Source organism: Falco naumanni, chromosome 5 (genome assembly GCF_017639655.2).
Source record: "Falco naumanni isolate bFalNau1 chromosome 5, bFalNau1.pat, whole genome shotgun sequence".
Lineage (NCBI taxonomy): Eukaryota > Metazoa > Chordata > Aves > Falconiformes > Falconidae > Falco > Falco naumanni.
Window position 1 is genome coordinate 66,454,758 of NC_054058.1, and position 19,017 is coordinate 66,473,774.

A 19,017-nucleotide genomic window follows, 5' to 3' on the forward strand; every position below is an offset into this window, starting at 1 on the left:
AGTTCTTGATAATTAAATGCAGTAATGAGAGGTATATAAGCACTATACAGAAGTTAATAATATGCCAGGCTCAGGTTGTATCCCTTCAACCGTGCATAATTATTTTTGGATTTTTAGAAAGTATAAGGGCTTTTTGCCATTTACTGTTAAAACCAACCAAACTTCTTGGAATTGTTCTATATTTTGTTTCTGAAATGTGACAACCTCAAAGATGAGAATAAGACTATATTTCTAAACAAGAATCATCATCTTGCATGTACTGTAAAAACTTAATCCACAAGTTTCATTTCAGAGTCAAGGTAGTTACAGAACTGGTCTTGATTTTTTATTATTATTTTTTTAATATGACAAGATCATCTTGCATGACTAATTTTGATTTGGTCTTTTAAAAGCAGAGTGTATTTTTCTAACCAGATCTGCCTAATTCCATGTTATGAGCAGGCCTTACAGCACGTTGTTAAAAAAGAAGTCATTAAATTCTATTTTATAATACAACTGGCACACATTACATACAATTCATCATTGCCGAGGTGCTAGTCTGCTAAAAGAAAAGACAACAGTCTTTTCTTTTTCCAAGAAGAAAAATATACTAAACAGAAAATAATACAGTCCTGGGAAGGTAATGTTTGTAAGCAGCTATCACTCTTTGAAGATGTTGCTGCAACGGAGTATCTCTCACTCTGCCTTTTAAGACTTGGAGATGGATTCTACCAGAACCAATGTGAATGTAAAAGAAAATTCTTGATGACTACTGCAAAAACGTTTTTCTCCCGTTAGAAAAATAATTTGTTCCTTAGAATAAATACAGCCAATATTAGCAAAAAAACCCACAAACAAAACAAAAAAACAAATGCCCACACGTTATTTCCTATTTAAGAGCAACAGAGATAACACTCAAAATTTAGGTCTGTGAAAATACTACTGAGCACATGCAAATTTTAAAAGGACCATTAACTCCTGTTATAAAGGTTAGTTTTTAATCAGAGATTAAAACTGCTTCATTGCAGTCACCTCTGTCCAGAGATGAACCACAAAGCTCTAGACAGAATAATTTCTTGATGAAAATGTTTTAACATCAGCTTGCTATACAGCAGTTTGTACTTGGTAGAAGGACCACATTACTTCCTTAGCTCAAAGGTCAAAAGTGAGACAGACACCCAATTTAATTACTTTGGATCCAATTTTATCATAACTGTCGAGGTGCACCATAATTTTGTCTATAATGAAAACAACATTATGCCTCAGAGTTTTGCATTTTCTTCTGAAGTTTGAAGTCCTCTTACCCTAATGGGTTAACCTGAACTGAAACAAGGTAGCAAGCTGTAAATTAGTATTGCTTTTATTGTGATATAAATACTTACCAAATGCTGCTTAAGTTTGGACAAAAATTTTTTCAGTATTTTGTCATGATGTTCTTGAAACCTCAAGAGTTTTGGAAAACCAGGAATAAAAAAACCTAAGAAAACAAATCGACCATGTAACAGGTGTAAGTACTATAAAAATGACATTAAAAAAGGCATTCAGAGCTCTGAGAATATTACCCTTCTATAAGACCACTGGATCTGAACAGATATTCATAGCAATTTTACAACATCCACATATGGATATGCACATACTCCTGCCTAAATGACTACAGCAACACATCAATACATTTCCTTAGTGACTATTATTTGATTAATAATGGTAGATGACAGCAGATCTATCAGTTCTACATTAGTCTACCCACTATGAGATCATGGGGAACCCAAATTTATAATTATTCCTTAAAAAACAAAACAAAAAACCACAACCCACACCAATAAAAACTTTTTTAAAAGCAAAAAGACATTAAGTCAGGATTATGCCCTGCAAAATCATCAGAGAAGGGCAAACAGCATAGGCAGCTCCTAGAACTGTCTGCACAGAAGAAAAGACCATAAAAAAAAAAAAGACAAGAAGGATATTCTATTAAGACAAATATCATGAAAATAAAGTAAGGATTGTGAGCTCACACAATTGAAACTAAGGACATATAAAGAATCTTGAGTACTTTTAGTGATCATACACTGGAAAAGGCAGGCACTAAGATCCCCTTCCAACAGCGTTACCAACAGAGTTAAAAAAAGGCTCAGTGCAAACACATAATACCAGCCAAGAAATTTGAAATGTAAAAGAAAGCTAGCACAGCTACACAGCAGGAAAAGAAGCCATTCAAAGAAGTTCCTTCAAAAAGCTGAAGCTGTGTTCAGATCAGAAAAACAGAGATGATCAAACCTTGGCAGCATAAAAATGTGAAAAAGCAAGCCTCCCCCCAAAAAACCCAACTTACAAAGATATAAAAAAAATATTAACAGACCTATTTTCAAACACCTTGGAAGCAGAAAGCCTGACAGAGAATTTGTAGGTTCAACAGTTTGTGAAGATTTCTAGAAGTGCTCAGAGAAGGGGAAGTCAATACTAAAAACAAGTTAAATTTTTGCATAGAAGACAATGGGGAGGATCCCAAGTCAGAACCCTAAACAGCTCTGAAAGAAATCAAAGATGAACCAGCTGAAACATGGATTCTATGAAACCTCTTGCTTAAAATATCAAGAGTCTGTAAGCTGGCTGATGTGATGTCAGCTTTTCTTAAACCAGTTTTCAGTCCAATATCTGTCCAATGTTCAGGCTAATACTCTGAGAAGAAACCGACAGAAACCATAATATAGAAAATCGGGGTAACTGGACGTCCAGATGGATGCAATGCAGAGAAGAATCAACATGATTTTTACAGAGAGAGGTCACATCTCCTAATCTACTGAACTTCCTTGAAGAAATCACAAACATGTAGGCAGCAAGAACAGTTAATATTGAATATCTGACTTTCCAAAGGTACTTAATAGGTTCTATCATTTAAGTAGCTTCATCTCTTCAGTCCATCTCCTAAAACAGCTAATTCAACGAGTTAAAAGATAGCAAAATAATAATAATAAAAGAAAGACAAAAAGGCTTCAACCATGAAGCTGCACAGGAGTCTGTGCTGGGACCTAAGCTATTTGGCATGTGCTATGTGTCCACACTGTGAACAGTCAAGCCCTAGCCATCATAACAGAGTTTTGAAAAGTATGGAAAAGGCAAGAAGTCACAGAAATTATCAAAATATACAGCCACTTCTGTGTCAAGGACAGACAGAAACACTGCTTCTGATCAGTCTGCAGTAAAGAAACAGCTGAGGGGAAGTACCACCAAGTGCCCGTGATGATCAGATTACGAGCATTCACTGTCTCATCTAAGGCGAGATCTGGAGAGCATCATCAAGAAACCATCATGTGACAGAGACAAAACAAAAAATCGAAGGAAACAATCCATAGCCAATCACAATGAATTATCTAAGGAAGAAAAGTCTACCAGAGCCTATTAAAGGCAAAACAAATTTCCATCTCCAGAAATTCTTTTAGCCTCTAATACATTTTCCAGGAAGCGTGGATCTTTGGTTGCCTTATTCTCAGACAATTCTCTGAGCATCTGTTGCTGGTCACTATCAGAGACAGGACACTGGGTTAAAAAGGTCTAGTACAGCTATATTGTTAGACTTAAAAAAGTCTACAAAAACCCCCAAGAAGCTTTACTTGTAAATGATAGGCAGTATGAAAACTGGAATGCATGGAACCAGAGAACACGTGTCACTTAAAATAGTAACTTAAAGTCCCAAACAAAAAAGAAAACTCTTTCTAGTTACAAATTATGTAATTCAGTGCATGGTCACTAAGCTGCAAGATTTACCATCTCAGATTCACACAGGTTTAGTATCTCATGGATACAAATGCACATTTTATCATACTTAAATGTCAGGTTGCATATTAGGTATTTTACTAATACAGGCCAAGTGTCTGGGTTTTTTCTTAATGTAAACAGTGAATGACTACATCAAAGCTAATTAGTCATCCTTAACAACATCCAAAAGGTGCTTCTTCCATGGAAAGTTGCTCATGCAATTTATATACACCAACTCATTATCTTGAATTTTTAGATCATAGAAAGACCAATGGAAAGAGTTTTCAAAAACCTAGATAATTTTCAGGGTCAGATACATGTATTTTATTGTTTAGTGACTTCATATCATCCACGTAATATGAAATATAAGACAGGCCAAATTAATCCCTTGAAATCAAGGCGTGTTTTGCTTGACATTAGTCTGGCTATGTATCTGAGAGATGAGCTGCACTCAAAAAACATTCCAGGTTTCCAGATCACAGACAGAACAGAAAACCAGACAAAACTCCTTGTCTGTGGGGAGGAACTTTTAACCATCCTACTCTCATCAATATGATTTTGATTGAATTACTCAGCCCGCCCCTATAATTTCCATAGAGAGATGCTTATTTCAGAGAACTGTCTGATGGACAGTGGCATCAAGTGTAATTATAAAAGTTTTCCCTCATGAATATTGCCAATTTAGATTTGAAGTTTAGGCTTTAAAGAGTTGTCTAACAGGGCTTGAAACTACTTTCCCCAAATAACACACAAAAAGTGCAAACCGTTATATGACATCAGTTAGTCAGTTTTAAAGTTTCCCTTCCAGAATCTACAGTGATATTTAAAGCGATGCTGCACTGTGACACAAACCCATTTAAAACATAAACATTCTAAGAATCATAGGAAATCTAGGCTGGAAGGAATTTCTGGAGATTATCTGATCCAACCTCCTGAAAGCAGGACCTTAAATTAGGTTAGTAACATTTAATAAATGATAAATTGGCAACATTTGAGTTATTAAGGTTTTGTCAGCATATCTATAGATGCAAGCTTCCTTAACAGACGTTGCCAAGACAGTTTCAACGTGTGTATAAACCTGTGGCACAATGCCCTGTGGAGGAACTCATCAAACCTTGGGTTACTTGAAGCTCCCTCCTTCCCTCTCTAATCACTTGAGAGGTGCACGCCCTGTAACTTTGGGTAGAAAGGAGAAGGAAAGGAATGAAGGAGGGAGAGAGGAAGGTCTGAATGGGGTATTCAATATGAGTTACACAGGCAGTGTGCTGACTCCCATACATACACAAGTGACACATCTGCCCTATCTAAGTCCACCTCCAGCTATCGGATGAACCCTCTGGTTTATCACAGCAAGTTCAAATGATGACTACAAAAATCCTGAGAAATTAGTGTTAAGAGTTCTCCATTAGCATCACATTCCAAGGTTAGGAGTCTTTCCTGTTTTAAAATAAGGTGACATGGACAAAACACTAAGGCATAAAATCTGAAAAAGTTTTAAAATCCTGTTTAACAGTCTATGGCATCTTAAACTACACCTATGCAAACCTCCCACATATCAAAACCAGATCAGCAGATTTGGTATAAAATGAGTTGACCTAGACTTACCCAAACAGCTAAAACATTCTACGACCTCTGACAAGCTCAACATTCTACACAGTTGTATTTGCATAGCTCCTTACTATTATTATTACATGTATAGATTTTTAAAAGATGTTTTTAGTCTGTGTTATCAGTGTATAAAGCTCCAAGCAAGTCTTTGACACTTGATAAATTAAAAATGTCACTTATGACAGTGATCCTCAGGTCAGATTGTGGTGTGGTGTTTGTTGTTGTTGTTTGGGGTTTTGTGTTTTTTTTGTTTGTTTGTTTGTTTTCCTTAAGGCAATAGCTTTGAAGAAGTATAAACAGAAAAATAACCAACTGCACTTCGTTCTGGGGGTGGAGAACATCCAGGTACACTGAGAAACCTGAGAAGGAAGGTATCACAGTATGAGAAAGTTTTAAACAGGGAAAAGGAGCTAGGGTTTATTGGAAATCTGGTAAAAAGCCCAAGTTCTCGATAGTATTTACTTTTTCAGGCTTCCAAGAACTACAGCTTTTCTGAATCACGACATCACTAAATCTACAAAAGATGCTGGAATTCCTGGAGTTGTTCCATACCAATAACCATGGAATATGCATAGATCATAGTAAATTTGGCACTGAAAGAGAGAACTACCAATAACATCAAAGTAACAAGACTATGACAGCAGGAAATGCTGTGCAAGGCAGAGATAAAACCAAGAAATCCAAAGTTAATGCCTAGATACAAGTCCAATTTTTACTACAGATTCCTGTCTGGCCAAATGGCAGCACAGCCACGATGCTAATTAACACACTCTGTGTTAGGTTTCCACTACTATTCTATTGCTATATAGATGTCTACATAACCAGTTTCCAATTGGTTACATACCCTGAGAGATTAAGAAGAAAGGAAATTATCAGATTTTTATTAAGAACTATTTGAAAGTTATCACACATAAAAACAATTACTTACCATTATGGGTGAAAGCTCCGGTAACATCCAACAGTCCCCCAGTATAAAGCCCCTGTTATGTCTTATTTTGACTATAAAGTCAGAACAGCATAATTCCATTTTCAAACAATTTACAACTTAAATAGGGCAAGTTAAAACCTAATATACACTAAGTGACATGAAATTCCATACCATGCATAGCATGCTTTGGACCAGAGAGAAGTTTCACCAAGGCCCAGAAGGCATCTTCTTCATTCATGTACATAAGCAGTAAAGCTGTGATCTGGCTCATTCCCTGACAGTATCCAACTTCCTGAAAAACAGACAGTGAAAAAATATTAAAATAGTGAAAACAAACATCTCATAACCATGAGGTCTTAGATTTATCTTGAGCTAGTGGAGGAAAGAGGATGCCAATCTTGATGGTGTAAGCTCCCTAATTATGGCACCACCAAACACACTTTAACATTTAAACATTTAAAACACTGATGGATAGAAAGCATGATGCACAACCCTCCAACTGAAAAGTAAACTGGAATTCTTGATTGTTCATTAGAACTCTATACTAATGCACAAAAGCCTTGTCAGCACTCCTAATTTCAAGTAACAGTATCACCTTATTCTCTGAATGGATGTGTTTTCCATTTACTTATAATTTGGGGTTTTGGAAGGAGAAGGGGGTTTGGCTTTGGTTTGCTTTACAATCAGAGCATCATCTGATAAAGACAGGACTTTTCAAGAATGACCTATATCTATAAACTTGCTCAAGTTTAGCAGCCCATAGCGAGCAGATGTAATAAACTCAAAGAAAAAAATGTTATTGTTCCAAAACTGAACTTCAGCATTTCCTCTGCTGTTCATTTTGACTTTTATAGCAGGAACCAACGGCCACAATCATTTAGCTGCTCAGACAACCCCACTGAAAGTACTTGTGAGGACGATGACTTCAATAATTAAGTCATCTAATTTTTTTCAGGTTTACAGGTTCTTAGCTTTAGAGATAAAACCAAAGCATAAGAACTGCTATACACTAAGAGGAAAAACGCAACAATGTAAGTGCAAAATAAAAGCCTCGTTGCATTGTTCCCATCATTCCACTTTAACAGTTGATTTTAAGCAAAATTTTTCATGTAACTTGAAAATATTAGTTCAATATTCTACAGGAAATACATAAAGGTCCTTCTTGAGTTTTACTTCTCAGTGTGTCATGGCTGCCTATAAAAGAAAAAACAACTTAAGACAACATAACAAGTGAGAGAGAACAAATTCCAGCAATGTAAGTTCTTTTATGGCCCAACAGCTGTGAGGAGACAGAAACTGAAACAGGACAGAAAGGTTACATTTCCTAGAACTTTCAGAAATGAAATAAAGAGGTATTTATAATTACGGTAACTGCTTAATTTCACTTTCTTCTTCTTTACATATTTTTACACTGAATTCTAGGGAGCTGCTGAAAGATATAAAATGAAAGATGTACAAAAGTGCTCACAACGGGCATAAGGAATGAGGGGACAGTGCATTAAAACCACAGCTAAATGTGGACATGATAGCATTTCAGTGTCTTCTATTTTTAGCATGTAGCCAAAAGACATCACAAAATCCCAAAGTTTCTAACTCTTATGCTATAGTCTGAGAACTCCATTCTACTAAATCCTCACCAAGGACTGCAGCCAAGACAGAGGTCTTAAGTAAAGTAGATGCAACCTTAAAACCATTTTTCATTTGTTACAGTCCTCCAGTTTATAAAATATGCCTGTTTACAAGCATCGTTCTGCAGTGTGTTTTCTTTCCAATCACCCAAATGAATGGGAGGCATATAATATAATGGGGGGGAAAATATCAGTAGTATAAAACTCTAGCACAGCACAAATTCATTACTCTTATTGGACAATAAGTTGAACATATAATTGGACAATTTCAGTTGAACGCTATGCACAGTTCAGTCTGTCCAATAAGATACACATAATCAAGATGCTTTATTTTAACTTCAGCTCAAAACATGTCAACAAACATTTCTATGTACTCCCAAAGGCCTCTGAAATGTTTGGGTTTTTTTAGGGAGAGAATATACAGAACTGCAAGTTATTATCTTATGGCACATTCGGAGAAACTGTATTTAAGAGTGAGGGTACACAACTTACCGTATTATATATGGAATAAGCAGCTAAAACATGGAATAAAGATTGTTGCCTGGAGAAATAAGAATAGAAAAGGAAAACACTATAATATCATCTTTTGGAAAAACAGAAAAAAACATAAAAGTAGTGAGCTATGTTTTGGAAACCTGTTTCCCCAGTGTAATTTGTCTAGCACGAAAGAACAGGATAAACCACACTTTACAGTGGTAAGCGCTTTTGATTTCAAACCAACATTGTATTTAGCATGTTTCTGATGTTTTACATGTTGAAAGGTTTCAAAAAATACCAATAATACTTTGAGAAGGCAATGGTGTCATATCATCGCTTTTACAGACAGGTACAGTGAAACATAGGATGGGCTACATTTCAAACACCGATTTACTCTGAATGCCAAGCTTTAAACAACCCCAGACCCGATTCCTGTGCTTACAGAACACCAACAGCTATTATTAATTTCAAACAGAGGTGTAGAAGAGCTGGAATACAGAAAGCAGCCACAAAGGTGTCTTAATCTTGGCACACAAATTAAAAGCCATTTTAGTGACTGCTACTGTCAGACTGAAGAAAAACAATACCAACCGAGACTCGGCATTAATCTATGCTCAGTCCTCCAGAGCATCCTGATCTCCATGTACTTCAGAGTTAAAATTACAGGCAGCTTTGTATAGGCCCTTTGCTTTCCATAAAAACAGTCTAACTTGTGAAAGCAGTAAGGCCAAAAAAACACACACACCCCAAAACAACCCAACCAAAACAAAACTCAAATGGGGGATATCAAAGTAATGGTGGAGAGCTCTCATAATGAATTTTTAAACTCACACTTACTTCCTGTGGTTTGTTCAGGAGATAATTTGGAAATCTGAATGCCTACTACTTTCATCTACAACTAAAACTGCTAAAATTTAAATGCTGAGTTTTGCATACTGTCGTTTTTCTGTCCAGTGAAATTCCCTCTGCCTGCCACTAATCAAATATATAAAATAGATATGAGCCGGTTAAAAAAAAGAAAGCATAAGCAAAAAGCTGTGCATTTTCTATTGGGAAGAGGATGCATACTTGGGGAATTTTACCAAAATATCTAGATTATGGCATTTTTGTTTGCCCTCTTGCAAACTGAACCTTAGCCATTCTTCAGTAGACACAAAGTGTAACCTAAAGAACTAGATATTAAGCTGTCCTATTTTACAAGGACAAACTACAAGGTCCCAAATGTACACAGGAACCTTTTATATCCTCAGCTGACCATATGAAACTGAACGTAAGAGCTCAATCTCATTCACAGTGAGATACATAAAATAATGGTAATTTTAGTACTATTTATACTAGATGATACCACTAAAGACCCATAAAAGAATGAACCCTCAAAGACATACAGCCTACTTAAAAGTCAAACAATCTATTGATTTACCCAGGGGACTTCTATTTCATTGCTATGTGAAACGATTTCTGAATTTTTCATTGAGGCATCACTGGAATTGCATAATATATGTACAGTAATTCCAAGATCTATTCCAAGTGTGAAATTGCTTTATGCAGCCAAAGGCTTTCCTGTGGACTCTGAGGACACGCTTACAACACAGCTACAGGGACTGGAGCTGGCTCTGCTTGTGTTAACCCCAAACCAAAGAGGTAGTGAGCTTCTGCTAACATCTAAAACGTGCATAAAAACTAAGGCCCAGAAGCAACACAGTCATTTTTGCATGGCACTGTGTCAGTACTACTGAGAGGCAAGGCACATCGGCTCAAGTACAGATAGCACTGAACAAATGTATCTAAACTACAGTGGTCGCACAGAATAGCTCTCAGCTTGGGAATTTCTGCTTTGTACTCCATCCTGTGTTACAGCCACCAGAGACATTCCCCACATTTAGAATCTGTCCACAAAATCCTAGAATAATGTGATAATAAACCAGGCATTTTCTTATAAAGTCAACAGCTCTTTGAGTATCACTTTTTGAAAATAGCAGACTACTGTAGAATCTGCCTTGGAAAGAAAAGGAGATTAAAAACTGAACTAATACAACCACAGAAGGGAAAAAAATACCCTCTTCATCTCAGCAGGGTGCTGATGCTGCAAGCTAGCAACAATACTGATGTTTGTATTGCCATTTATTTCACTATAAAGCATTTTTAAAGATGACAGCTGCCATTCCTCATTCAATGACAGTAAAAAAACCCACCCAAAACCCCACAACATTTTTAAGAAATCCAAAAGCCTGCATCTGTCAATAATTAAATGCTCCCATATAAAATACTGCTTTATTTGGTTCTGAATTAGATACTAGAAGAAGAGGAATATAAAATCCAAAGGAAGGCTAAAATCTCCGGGAAGATAAAAGCTCTTAGAGATGCAAAAAGTTATTTTGTTTTTGAAAATACACAGTTAAATAAAGTTATTGTGTAATAAATCTTAATTTATTAGCTTGCAATTCCCATGCTTTTGTTTTTACAACATCTGAGACACTTTTCATTAAGTCTGAAACACAATGAGAACACTTTAGAAATGGTTTTCTTGGAATGCTACTGATCACCTCATAGTGAGGGAAAACTAGCTGGTTGTGAGTGGCCATCTATCTGGTTTTGCAGTACTAACGGTAATGACATCAATGCACACAGACAATCCTCTTTGAAAGTTTGGAGCTTACAGGCAATATGCTTGACTAGGTCAAAGAGGCTGGAGGCAGACTGGAAGCCAGTTTTCAGACAAGCAAAACAAAACCTTTTAATTTACTTACTTAACACCATATCTGTCTCGAAACATGATATGATCTCTGTATGTTCGGTTTACATCAAGATCAATTTGCCTAATATCTGGTGAAGACCCTCGCGCTTGACACTTCAATTTCTGGGAAAAACAGTAAATAACAGAAATTAACTTTAAAACAGTGAACTCTAAAATAGCAGAAACCTGCCTGCCTGTTTACCTACATTGAAGTACTTGCCATCTCATGATTTAAAACACTTAATACAGAGTAGCAACTCGCAACATAACAATTTTAACTTCCAAAACGCCTGCGTACATATATAAATTCTATAGGAGCCAAACACATTCACACAGCATAGATGTAAAAACATCGATCCCATAACACACATTTCTGACACATATTCACTACCCATATTCAAGGCTATGTTACAGCATTTCAAATTTCTAATTGCCATTTCTCAGGTAGGTATATCACTGGAGAAAGACAGAACATGAATTTTACTACTCTGGAAAAATAACCTAAGATGCAAATGCTCCAGACTGGACTTTCAGCAAATGATTTAGTGTGGTTTTCATACTTTTCCAACGTTTTTCTCTAAGCAGAAGTAATAGCTACATAGCTGACAGTTACTATCTAGGCATAGATCATAGATATTTCTACAGTCATTTCCTCCATCTTTCTGTTCTAATCTAATTTAGTTGTAGCATACCTCTACTTTAGTGCTTGATTTAATGTTTTATAATTAAATTCAATTTTGTAATTGAGTACTTAGGAAGCCTGCACAAGTTAGATTACCACCTTATTTTTTGCACTTACAATAATTTTCTCTTGATATTAGTTCATACATTCTCACTTCTGTCCCTAAAATTTGAGTTTGTAAGATGTTTGCAAGACATTTCTAACTGCAAAACCACAGCTAACAACAAAAGCTTAATAAAGCCTGTAGTCTTAGTATCAGAATTCTTTTAATTAAGTGGAAATTCTACAAACTTACATTATAGAAGTCTTTCATTTCTTCTTTCATTTTAGGGACGTCAAGTAGTAAAGACCAGACTTGCCCTCTGAACTGCAGTGGGATGCCTTTGTAAATTCTTCTATGAAACTATAAAAAAGAAAATATAAATCTAGTACATGTTCTGAATGTTCTGAACAGAAGGAACAGCGACACACAACACGCTAAAGAAAAGAAAGCAATTATATCAGTTGCCCTTGCAAAGGGATGACCTGCTGGGGACAAAGTGTTCCAGTGTCTTTTGAGGGACTGAAAGTGTCCAGTGATGCCATCTGAGACCCCTGTTGACAGAATCAGCAGAGGCAGAGGGAACATGATGGGCACACAGGCCAAAGCAGCGCTCTGTGAGCTTACAAGCCAGGATCTCAGCATGTAGGAAGGCCTATTAAAATTGTATCTGGTGAGCAGCACTTATTCTACAAATACTGTAAAGACTACTCCAGATTTTGTAATTTAGACCCAAAAAATCAGATTCTTAGCAATACGACATTTCAGGATAAGCCACAGATAACTCACTGTAATTACAAGCTATAAATAGGAATGGTGAAAGGCAATCAGCAATATCACACAGCTTTAAAGATTACCATAAAAAAACAAAAAGGCATAATAGATTTTTGAATTCTTGTAGAACTGCAAATGTGCTGAAATATATGTATGCATGCTAAACAAACATGGGAGACCACCATAAAGCCACAATGTGCCATTTCTAAAGCTAACACATTTCAGATCGTATTTTTAAACTAATAATCAATTTTCTAAACACATATTAAAACATTTGCACAGAAACAACATATGAAAGATATTCTAGCAACAGTTTCTAAAAATACAGAACAATCTACTAACACTGCATGAATTCTTAGCTGAGAAACAGAAAATTAAATTCCCTATTCCTGACGCATTCTATTGTGACACACAAAACTTGTGTTAGAAACAGGTCAGCAGGGGATAAGACAGTACCTGTGCATAACTAGAGTTGTTACATAAACCATCACACTTGCCTCTGACATGTCACTGGTCTTGCACTCTCATTCAGTGGTTTGGTTTGTTGGAAAAAAAGCAGGAGGACTGACAACTGCCTTCCTCAGTTCTCTTCTGATTTGTATCTCTATGTGCTGCAGCATTTAGGAGCATGAAGAGCCTCTAAACAGTGAAAGATGGAGTAGCTGTCTAAAGCCTTGGCTTTACGCAGTCAGGAGAGACTCAAGATAAGCAAAGCCTCAGAACAAGTGAATCCTAGTAATTCTGAGAACCCACAAAAAATGTTATCCTCTTTCAGGAGATATGTCTAAGAAAAGGAAGAACAGAGAACTCTTGTAACAAAGAAAATTATTTTTTCTGAAGCTCTGTTTTTACCATTATTTTAATGATGGCACAGGGAGACAAATTTAAATGAGAACAAAAACCACATGCAAGCCTTCTCTAAACAATTCATTATTTGTATTTAACCTACAATGAAAGTTAGACCTTACAATTTTCAACTGACAAAGCTATCACTTCTTTGAAACATTATAAAAGTTATGTTTGTAACAGAAGAAATATTTTAAAAGAAATATCCTCCTCAAAGAAAGGATCCTTTTTTCTTTTTCACATATTTCACATCACCAGTTTTGGAAGATTAATGAAACCCTCATTGGAGTATATTTGCAAACCTCCTGCTGCTTGGGATCCATCAGGTCTTTGAAGGTGTCTTTAATGCCAGCAAGTATTCATGTCTAGGTTTTAGAATGCGTAACTCTTACACAAGGAAGGTTATGACTTTTTTTTCTGTCCCCTTTTCAAATGAAAATTTTAAACTTGTATAAGATGCAACAGCAATCCTGAAGGCTGTCCACAAAGAAAATGTGCTTTTTAAAGAAAACTTTCCTGCTTTAATATGAAGAATGCTAAAGCAACAACACTTCCAGTGTGAGCACAGCTATGTCAGTACAGTTTCTTCTGTAAGGATAAAGACTTACAAAGCACCCTTCTCTATAGAGGTATATCCAGACTTCAGCGCACACAGAGAACTTCAGTGTGTGTCAACCCACACACAAGGATAACTGCTTGAAAGAGAAAAATTCAGTCTTCTGAAAGCCAAGCAACACCAACTGCAGTGGAGTCATCCTAACAAGAGATTAGCCTGTCTACTGGAAAGCAGAATGAGTCAAAATTGTGAAATCTTCTCTGAAAACTTGGAAGAAAAAAAAATATAAAAAAATAATGCAGCGTTGTATGTTCTGAGTGACATGTAGCTGTATTCCTCAGACTCACAGCAACAGTGTACCTTGTTACAAACTTTTTTGCCAGTTAAACATAATTTTGTAACACATTTTCCTCTCCAACAGCTATAAGGTTGTTCTCTTCATTAAGAGAACTGGTTGAAGAAAAATTCTCAAGACTGCTGTTGTTCTAAATTAGTATTTTGGGAGGTCAGGTGGACATCAAAGGCCAGAAATAAGCCTTTGTATTAATAGTTTCTTATCAAAACAGAATTAAAACAAATTCAAACCATCTAAAGTATGGGGTGGTTTTGTTTTTTTGGGGGAGATAAAACTAAAGGAGAAGAACAGCCAGTTTCAGAAGGATCTATGGCATTTACAGTTTTCCCATCTTCTGAACTTCTCAGACTGAAACAGTCTAATACCAGGAGAGCCCTTGAAGCAGGAAGTAAAAACTGACATAAAGAACTGTGGAAGCAGTTTTAAAAGAAAAGTTTGAAAATTGAGTTGGCAAATATAACTAAAAGAAGTGTAAGGGACAGACACCAGCAGTTTCATCAGCCCACTACAGTTACGCCAAATAAAAAAAAAAAAAGTAAGAAAAAAGCAAGTAAACATTTTCAGTTGTTAAGATCAGAGTTATTGCACTACCTGATAGAATAAACTCAAATAACATTTGCAGCTTCTTGGAAACCATTTAGACCTGTATCCAGCCGACTCCGTTGTTCCAACTATTCTTTTGCTTAGGCAGGGAAAACAGCTCTTTGTCACCCCAAGTCACTACAAGACCCTCCCTACAGACTCAGTAGAACACTGAAGACTTTCACCGTCTGCCCAGTATATAAGGGAGAAACGTAACTCGAGAATAGAACCATTCATGGCACAGGCTCCATTACACAAACGATAACATGGAAACAAGTGTGAATAATTTTATATACAGCAGAAAACTGAGAAGAGTGGCTGATATGCCAAAGCGTCGTACTGCCACCCAGAAAGACCCCAGCAGGCCGGACAAATAGGCTGACAGGAATCTCATGAAGTTCAACAAGGAGCCATGCAAGTCCTGTACCTGGGGAGGAATAACCTTATGTACCAGTACATGCTGGGGACCACCCAGCTGGAAAGCAGCTTGGCAGAAAAGGACATGGAGGTCCTGGTGGACATCAAGTTTAACAGGAGCCAACACTGTGTCCTTAAAGCAAAAGAGAATAAAGGTACCCTGGGCTGCATTAGACAATAGTATTGCCAGCAAGTTGAGGGAGATGATCCTTCCCCTCTGCTCATCAGTGGAATGGCCACACCTGGAGTACCATGTCCAGTTTTGGGTTCCTCGGTATAAGAGAGACATGGGCATATAGAATAGAGTCCAGAGGGCTATGAAGACAAAAGGACCTCACTATCTCTGCTGAGAGGAAAGTCAGAGAGCTGGGACTATTCAGCCCTCAGAAGAGAAGGCTCAGGGGAATCTTATCAATGGACATAAACACCTGAAGGGAAGGTACAAATGAGGGAACAGAGCCAGGCTCTGTTCAGCGGTGCCCACTGGCAGGACCAGAGACAATGGGCACAAACTGAAACACTGGAGGTTCCCTCTGAACACCAGGAAACGCTCTGTCACTGTGAGGGTGACCGAGTACTGGCACAGGTCACCCAGGGAGGTTGGGAAGTCTCAATCCTTGAAGACACTTAAAAGCTGTCTGGGCATGTTACTGGGCAGCTGGCTGTAGGCGGCCCTGCTTGAGCAGAGGGTTTGGACCAGATGACCTCCAGGAGTCCCTTCCAATGTCAGCCGTTCTGTGATCAGCATGTGATTCTGCCATTTTGTGAAAAGGCCGTGGCTGCACTGCATCTCGGGAAGTGAGTGGCAGGGGCTGGGGGGGAACCCACACATACTTCACAGCAAAACTAATTTCTAGTAATCATTCAGTCACCAAACAGTTAAAGAAAATATAAATGAGTAAACTGTTTATTAGCTAACTGAATATCTTTACCATAAGTACCATACTACTGCCCTCTGCTGTCTTTTATTTCCTTATGTAAGACTGAAAATATGTTGAGAAACACTGGGTTTGGTCTGTATAATTGCAGAAATCTAACCTACTCTTCTGTTCTCTCAGAATTAATAAGTAAAATAAAAATCAGAAAATTCAGCAAGTTACCTTACCTTTTCTTCTACTTATAGGGAGATGAAATGAGTCAATCTTACAGAAATTCTTTAAAATTAAGGCTTTCTTAAGATAACAGCTCAAAACAAAATCTAAGTATATAAACTCAGAGTTCAGATGATTGTTGTATGAAAACATGCATCATTCAAAGAATGGCATTATCAAATCTGGGAAGCTTCTATCAGCACAGGACACAATAAAAGGAAAGTCATCCTCGTAGATACAATTACATAGAATCATAGAATGGTTTTGGTTGGAAAAAACCTTAAAGATCATCTAGTTCCAACCCCCTGCCATGGGCAGGGACACCTCCCACCAGTTCAGGTTGCTCCCAGCCCCATCCAGCCTGGCCTTGAGCACCCCCAGGGATGGGGCACCCACAGCCAGTGTCTCACTGCCCTCACAGGGAAGAATTTCTTCCTGATATCTCATCTAAATCTCTCCTTTTTCAGTTTAACAGAAGTTAAACAAAAATACAGGTTCAAGTTCTGTATCACATCTGAGTGGATATTCAGCTGAAGACAGTTTTCACAAGCTCTTGTGATTAATACTAATATTGTTGATCCTGAAGTAGACAGGACAAGCAGACACTAGATGAGGCCCTACCACGTGGGAATTCAAAAGGAGCTTCTCATGCAAAAAGAAAGTGGACTTGTAAATTGGACCTTGCCATTGGAAAACAAGAGAATATATGGAATGAATTAAAAAGCTTACAGAGCAAAAATAATTAAAAAAAACAAAACACAAAACAAAAAAAAACCCCACACAACTTCTCAAATTTGGAATATTCCAAATTAGCTATCTTCTCAAATAATGAAATCCATGACATCCAACATTCAGTGAAGCTTCCATGCAAAAAATCTGGAAAGCATATAACCTCCCCTTCCTTCCCCTGCCTCAGTCTCTGCAATTCATAAACCCAACTAGTTCCTGGACAAGCTGTAAGGCCACTATCAGCCAGCACTAGCCTGAAGAGTAGGAACTGGCACTCTTGCTGCTGCAAGATATAGAATTGGTTTTTTTGAAAATAAAAACTCCCAGTTCTGTGAGGAAAAGCTACACAAGCAGCAGAGGGACTCTGCCACCTCAAAAAGAATCAGTGATGAGAAGCCTAAGAATTAAAAAAACTGAAAGTATATTTATAATGAAAAGAAAGTATATTTATAAAGGCTGCTGCCTTTAGAGGTTCTTCAACTTCTCTGGGTTGGATAGAAGCAAGAAAAAGCACAAATACAAGAGTTGCTCAATCTCATTAAAAAAAAATAATCTCAGGAATGCAAAGAGGGTTCTTCATTAAGGCTCTGTGTTCAGACTCCAAATTAAGTGGAGGCTTGATTATTATATTCTGTATGAATGCCAGAACAGCTGGAAATTGCCAGCTACCCTGATTGTTTCTCCTCTTTGTTTCCCTCTCAATTTAGGCAACTTCAATCACAGATAGATGAAGGTAGACAGTGAAAGACAGAAATACTTTGGTGGAAATACTCAAATGGGAATATAACATATAACAGTTTTATTTAATCTTTCCAGAAAGTTATGATCATACTAAGCCAGGAAGGATTTACTGTCTGTGGTGGTTGATTGTACCCTGGATTATTAAGCAGTAGAATACAAATAGGTAATAAAAGCATAAGCCAGAGAAAGACCACACAGAAACATACACTTTGCTGCTCTATGACACTTCCTGCGTAAGAAATGACTGATGGGGAGATGAAAGCTTTGTTTTGACAAATATCAAATCACGCAAAGACACAAGGGCAGTTACATACTTCAGAGACTGATGTCTGTAAGAATCATGACTACTCCACTGAAAAATGCCTAAATAATCATATAGGAATCAAGGAGTTTTATACACAAAGAGGAAGTCAGGCAGAAGTGCCAGGAGGCCTACATGGATGAACAAAGAGCTCCCAGACAAAACAAAACACAGAAAGGAAGCCTGCAGAGGGTGGAAGGAAGGAGAGGTAGCCTGGGAGGAATGCAGAGAGATTGTCAGAGCAGCCAGGGACCAGGTTAGGCAAACTAAAGCCCTGATAGAATTAAATCTGTCCAGGGACATCAAGGGCAACAAGAAAAGCTTGCGTAGGTATGTCAGTGATAAAAGGAAAACTGGGGAAAATGCGGGCCCTCTCTGGAAGGAGACAGGAGACCTGGCCACCTGGGATATGAAGAAGGCTGAGGTACTCAGTGACTTTTTTGCCTCAGTCTTCACAGGCAAGGGCTCCATCCACACTATCCAAGTCATGGAAGACAAAAGCAGAGACTCGAGAACAAAGAACTGCCCACTATAGGAGAAGTTCAAGTTTGAGACCATCTAAGGAACCTGAAGATACAAAAGTCCATGGGTCCTGATGAAACGCATACATGGGTCCTGGAGGGAACTGGCAGATGAAGCGGTTATGCCACTGTCCATCATATTTGAGAACGCATAGCGGTCAGCTCTCACTGACTGGAAAAGAGGAAACATAACCCCCATTTTTAAAGAGGGGGAAAAAGGAAAACCTGGGGAACTACAGGCCAGTCTCACCTCTGTGCCCAGCAAGATCATGGAG

General features: G+C 37.5%; 1 protein-coding gene across 4 annotated transcripts in view; it reads right to left on the reverse strand.

Annotated features, from left to right (window-relative positions):
• USP6NL (USP6 N-terminal like) overlaps positions 1 to 19,017 on the reverse strand; it is a 130,925-nt gene that overhangs the window by 20,686 nt on the left and 91,222 nt on the right. For all 4 annotated transcript variants that reach the window (XM_040595096.1, XM_040595093.1, XM_040595095.1 and 1 more), the window contains 5 exons: positions 12,085 to 12,192; positions 11,121 to 11,230; positions 8,389 to 8,437; positions 6,440 to 6,560; positions 1,362 to 1,456 (listed from right to left, as the gene is read on the reverse strand). In XM_040595096.1, coding sequence (XP_040451030.1) covers positions 1,362 to 1,456; positions 6,440 to 6,560; positions 8,389 to 8,437; positions 11,121 to 11,230; positions 12,085 to 12,192 — 483 coding nt within the window. The remainder of the gene's footprint in view (positions 1 to 1,361; positions 1,457 to 6,439; positions 6,561 to 8,388; positions 8,438 to 11,120; positions 11,231 to 12,084; positions 12,193 to 19,017) is intronic.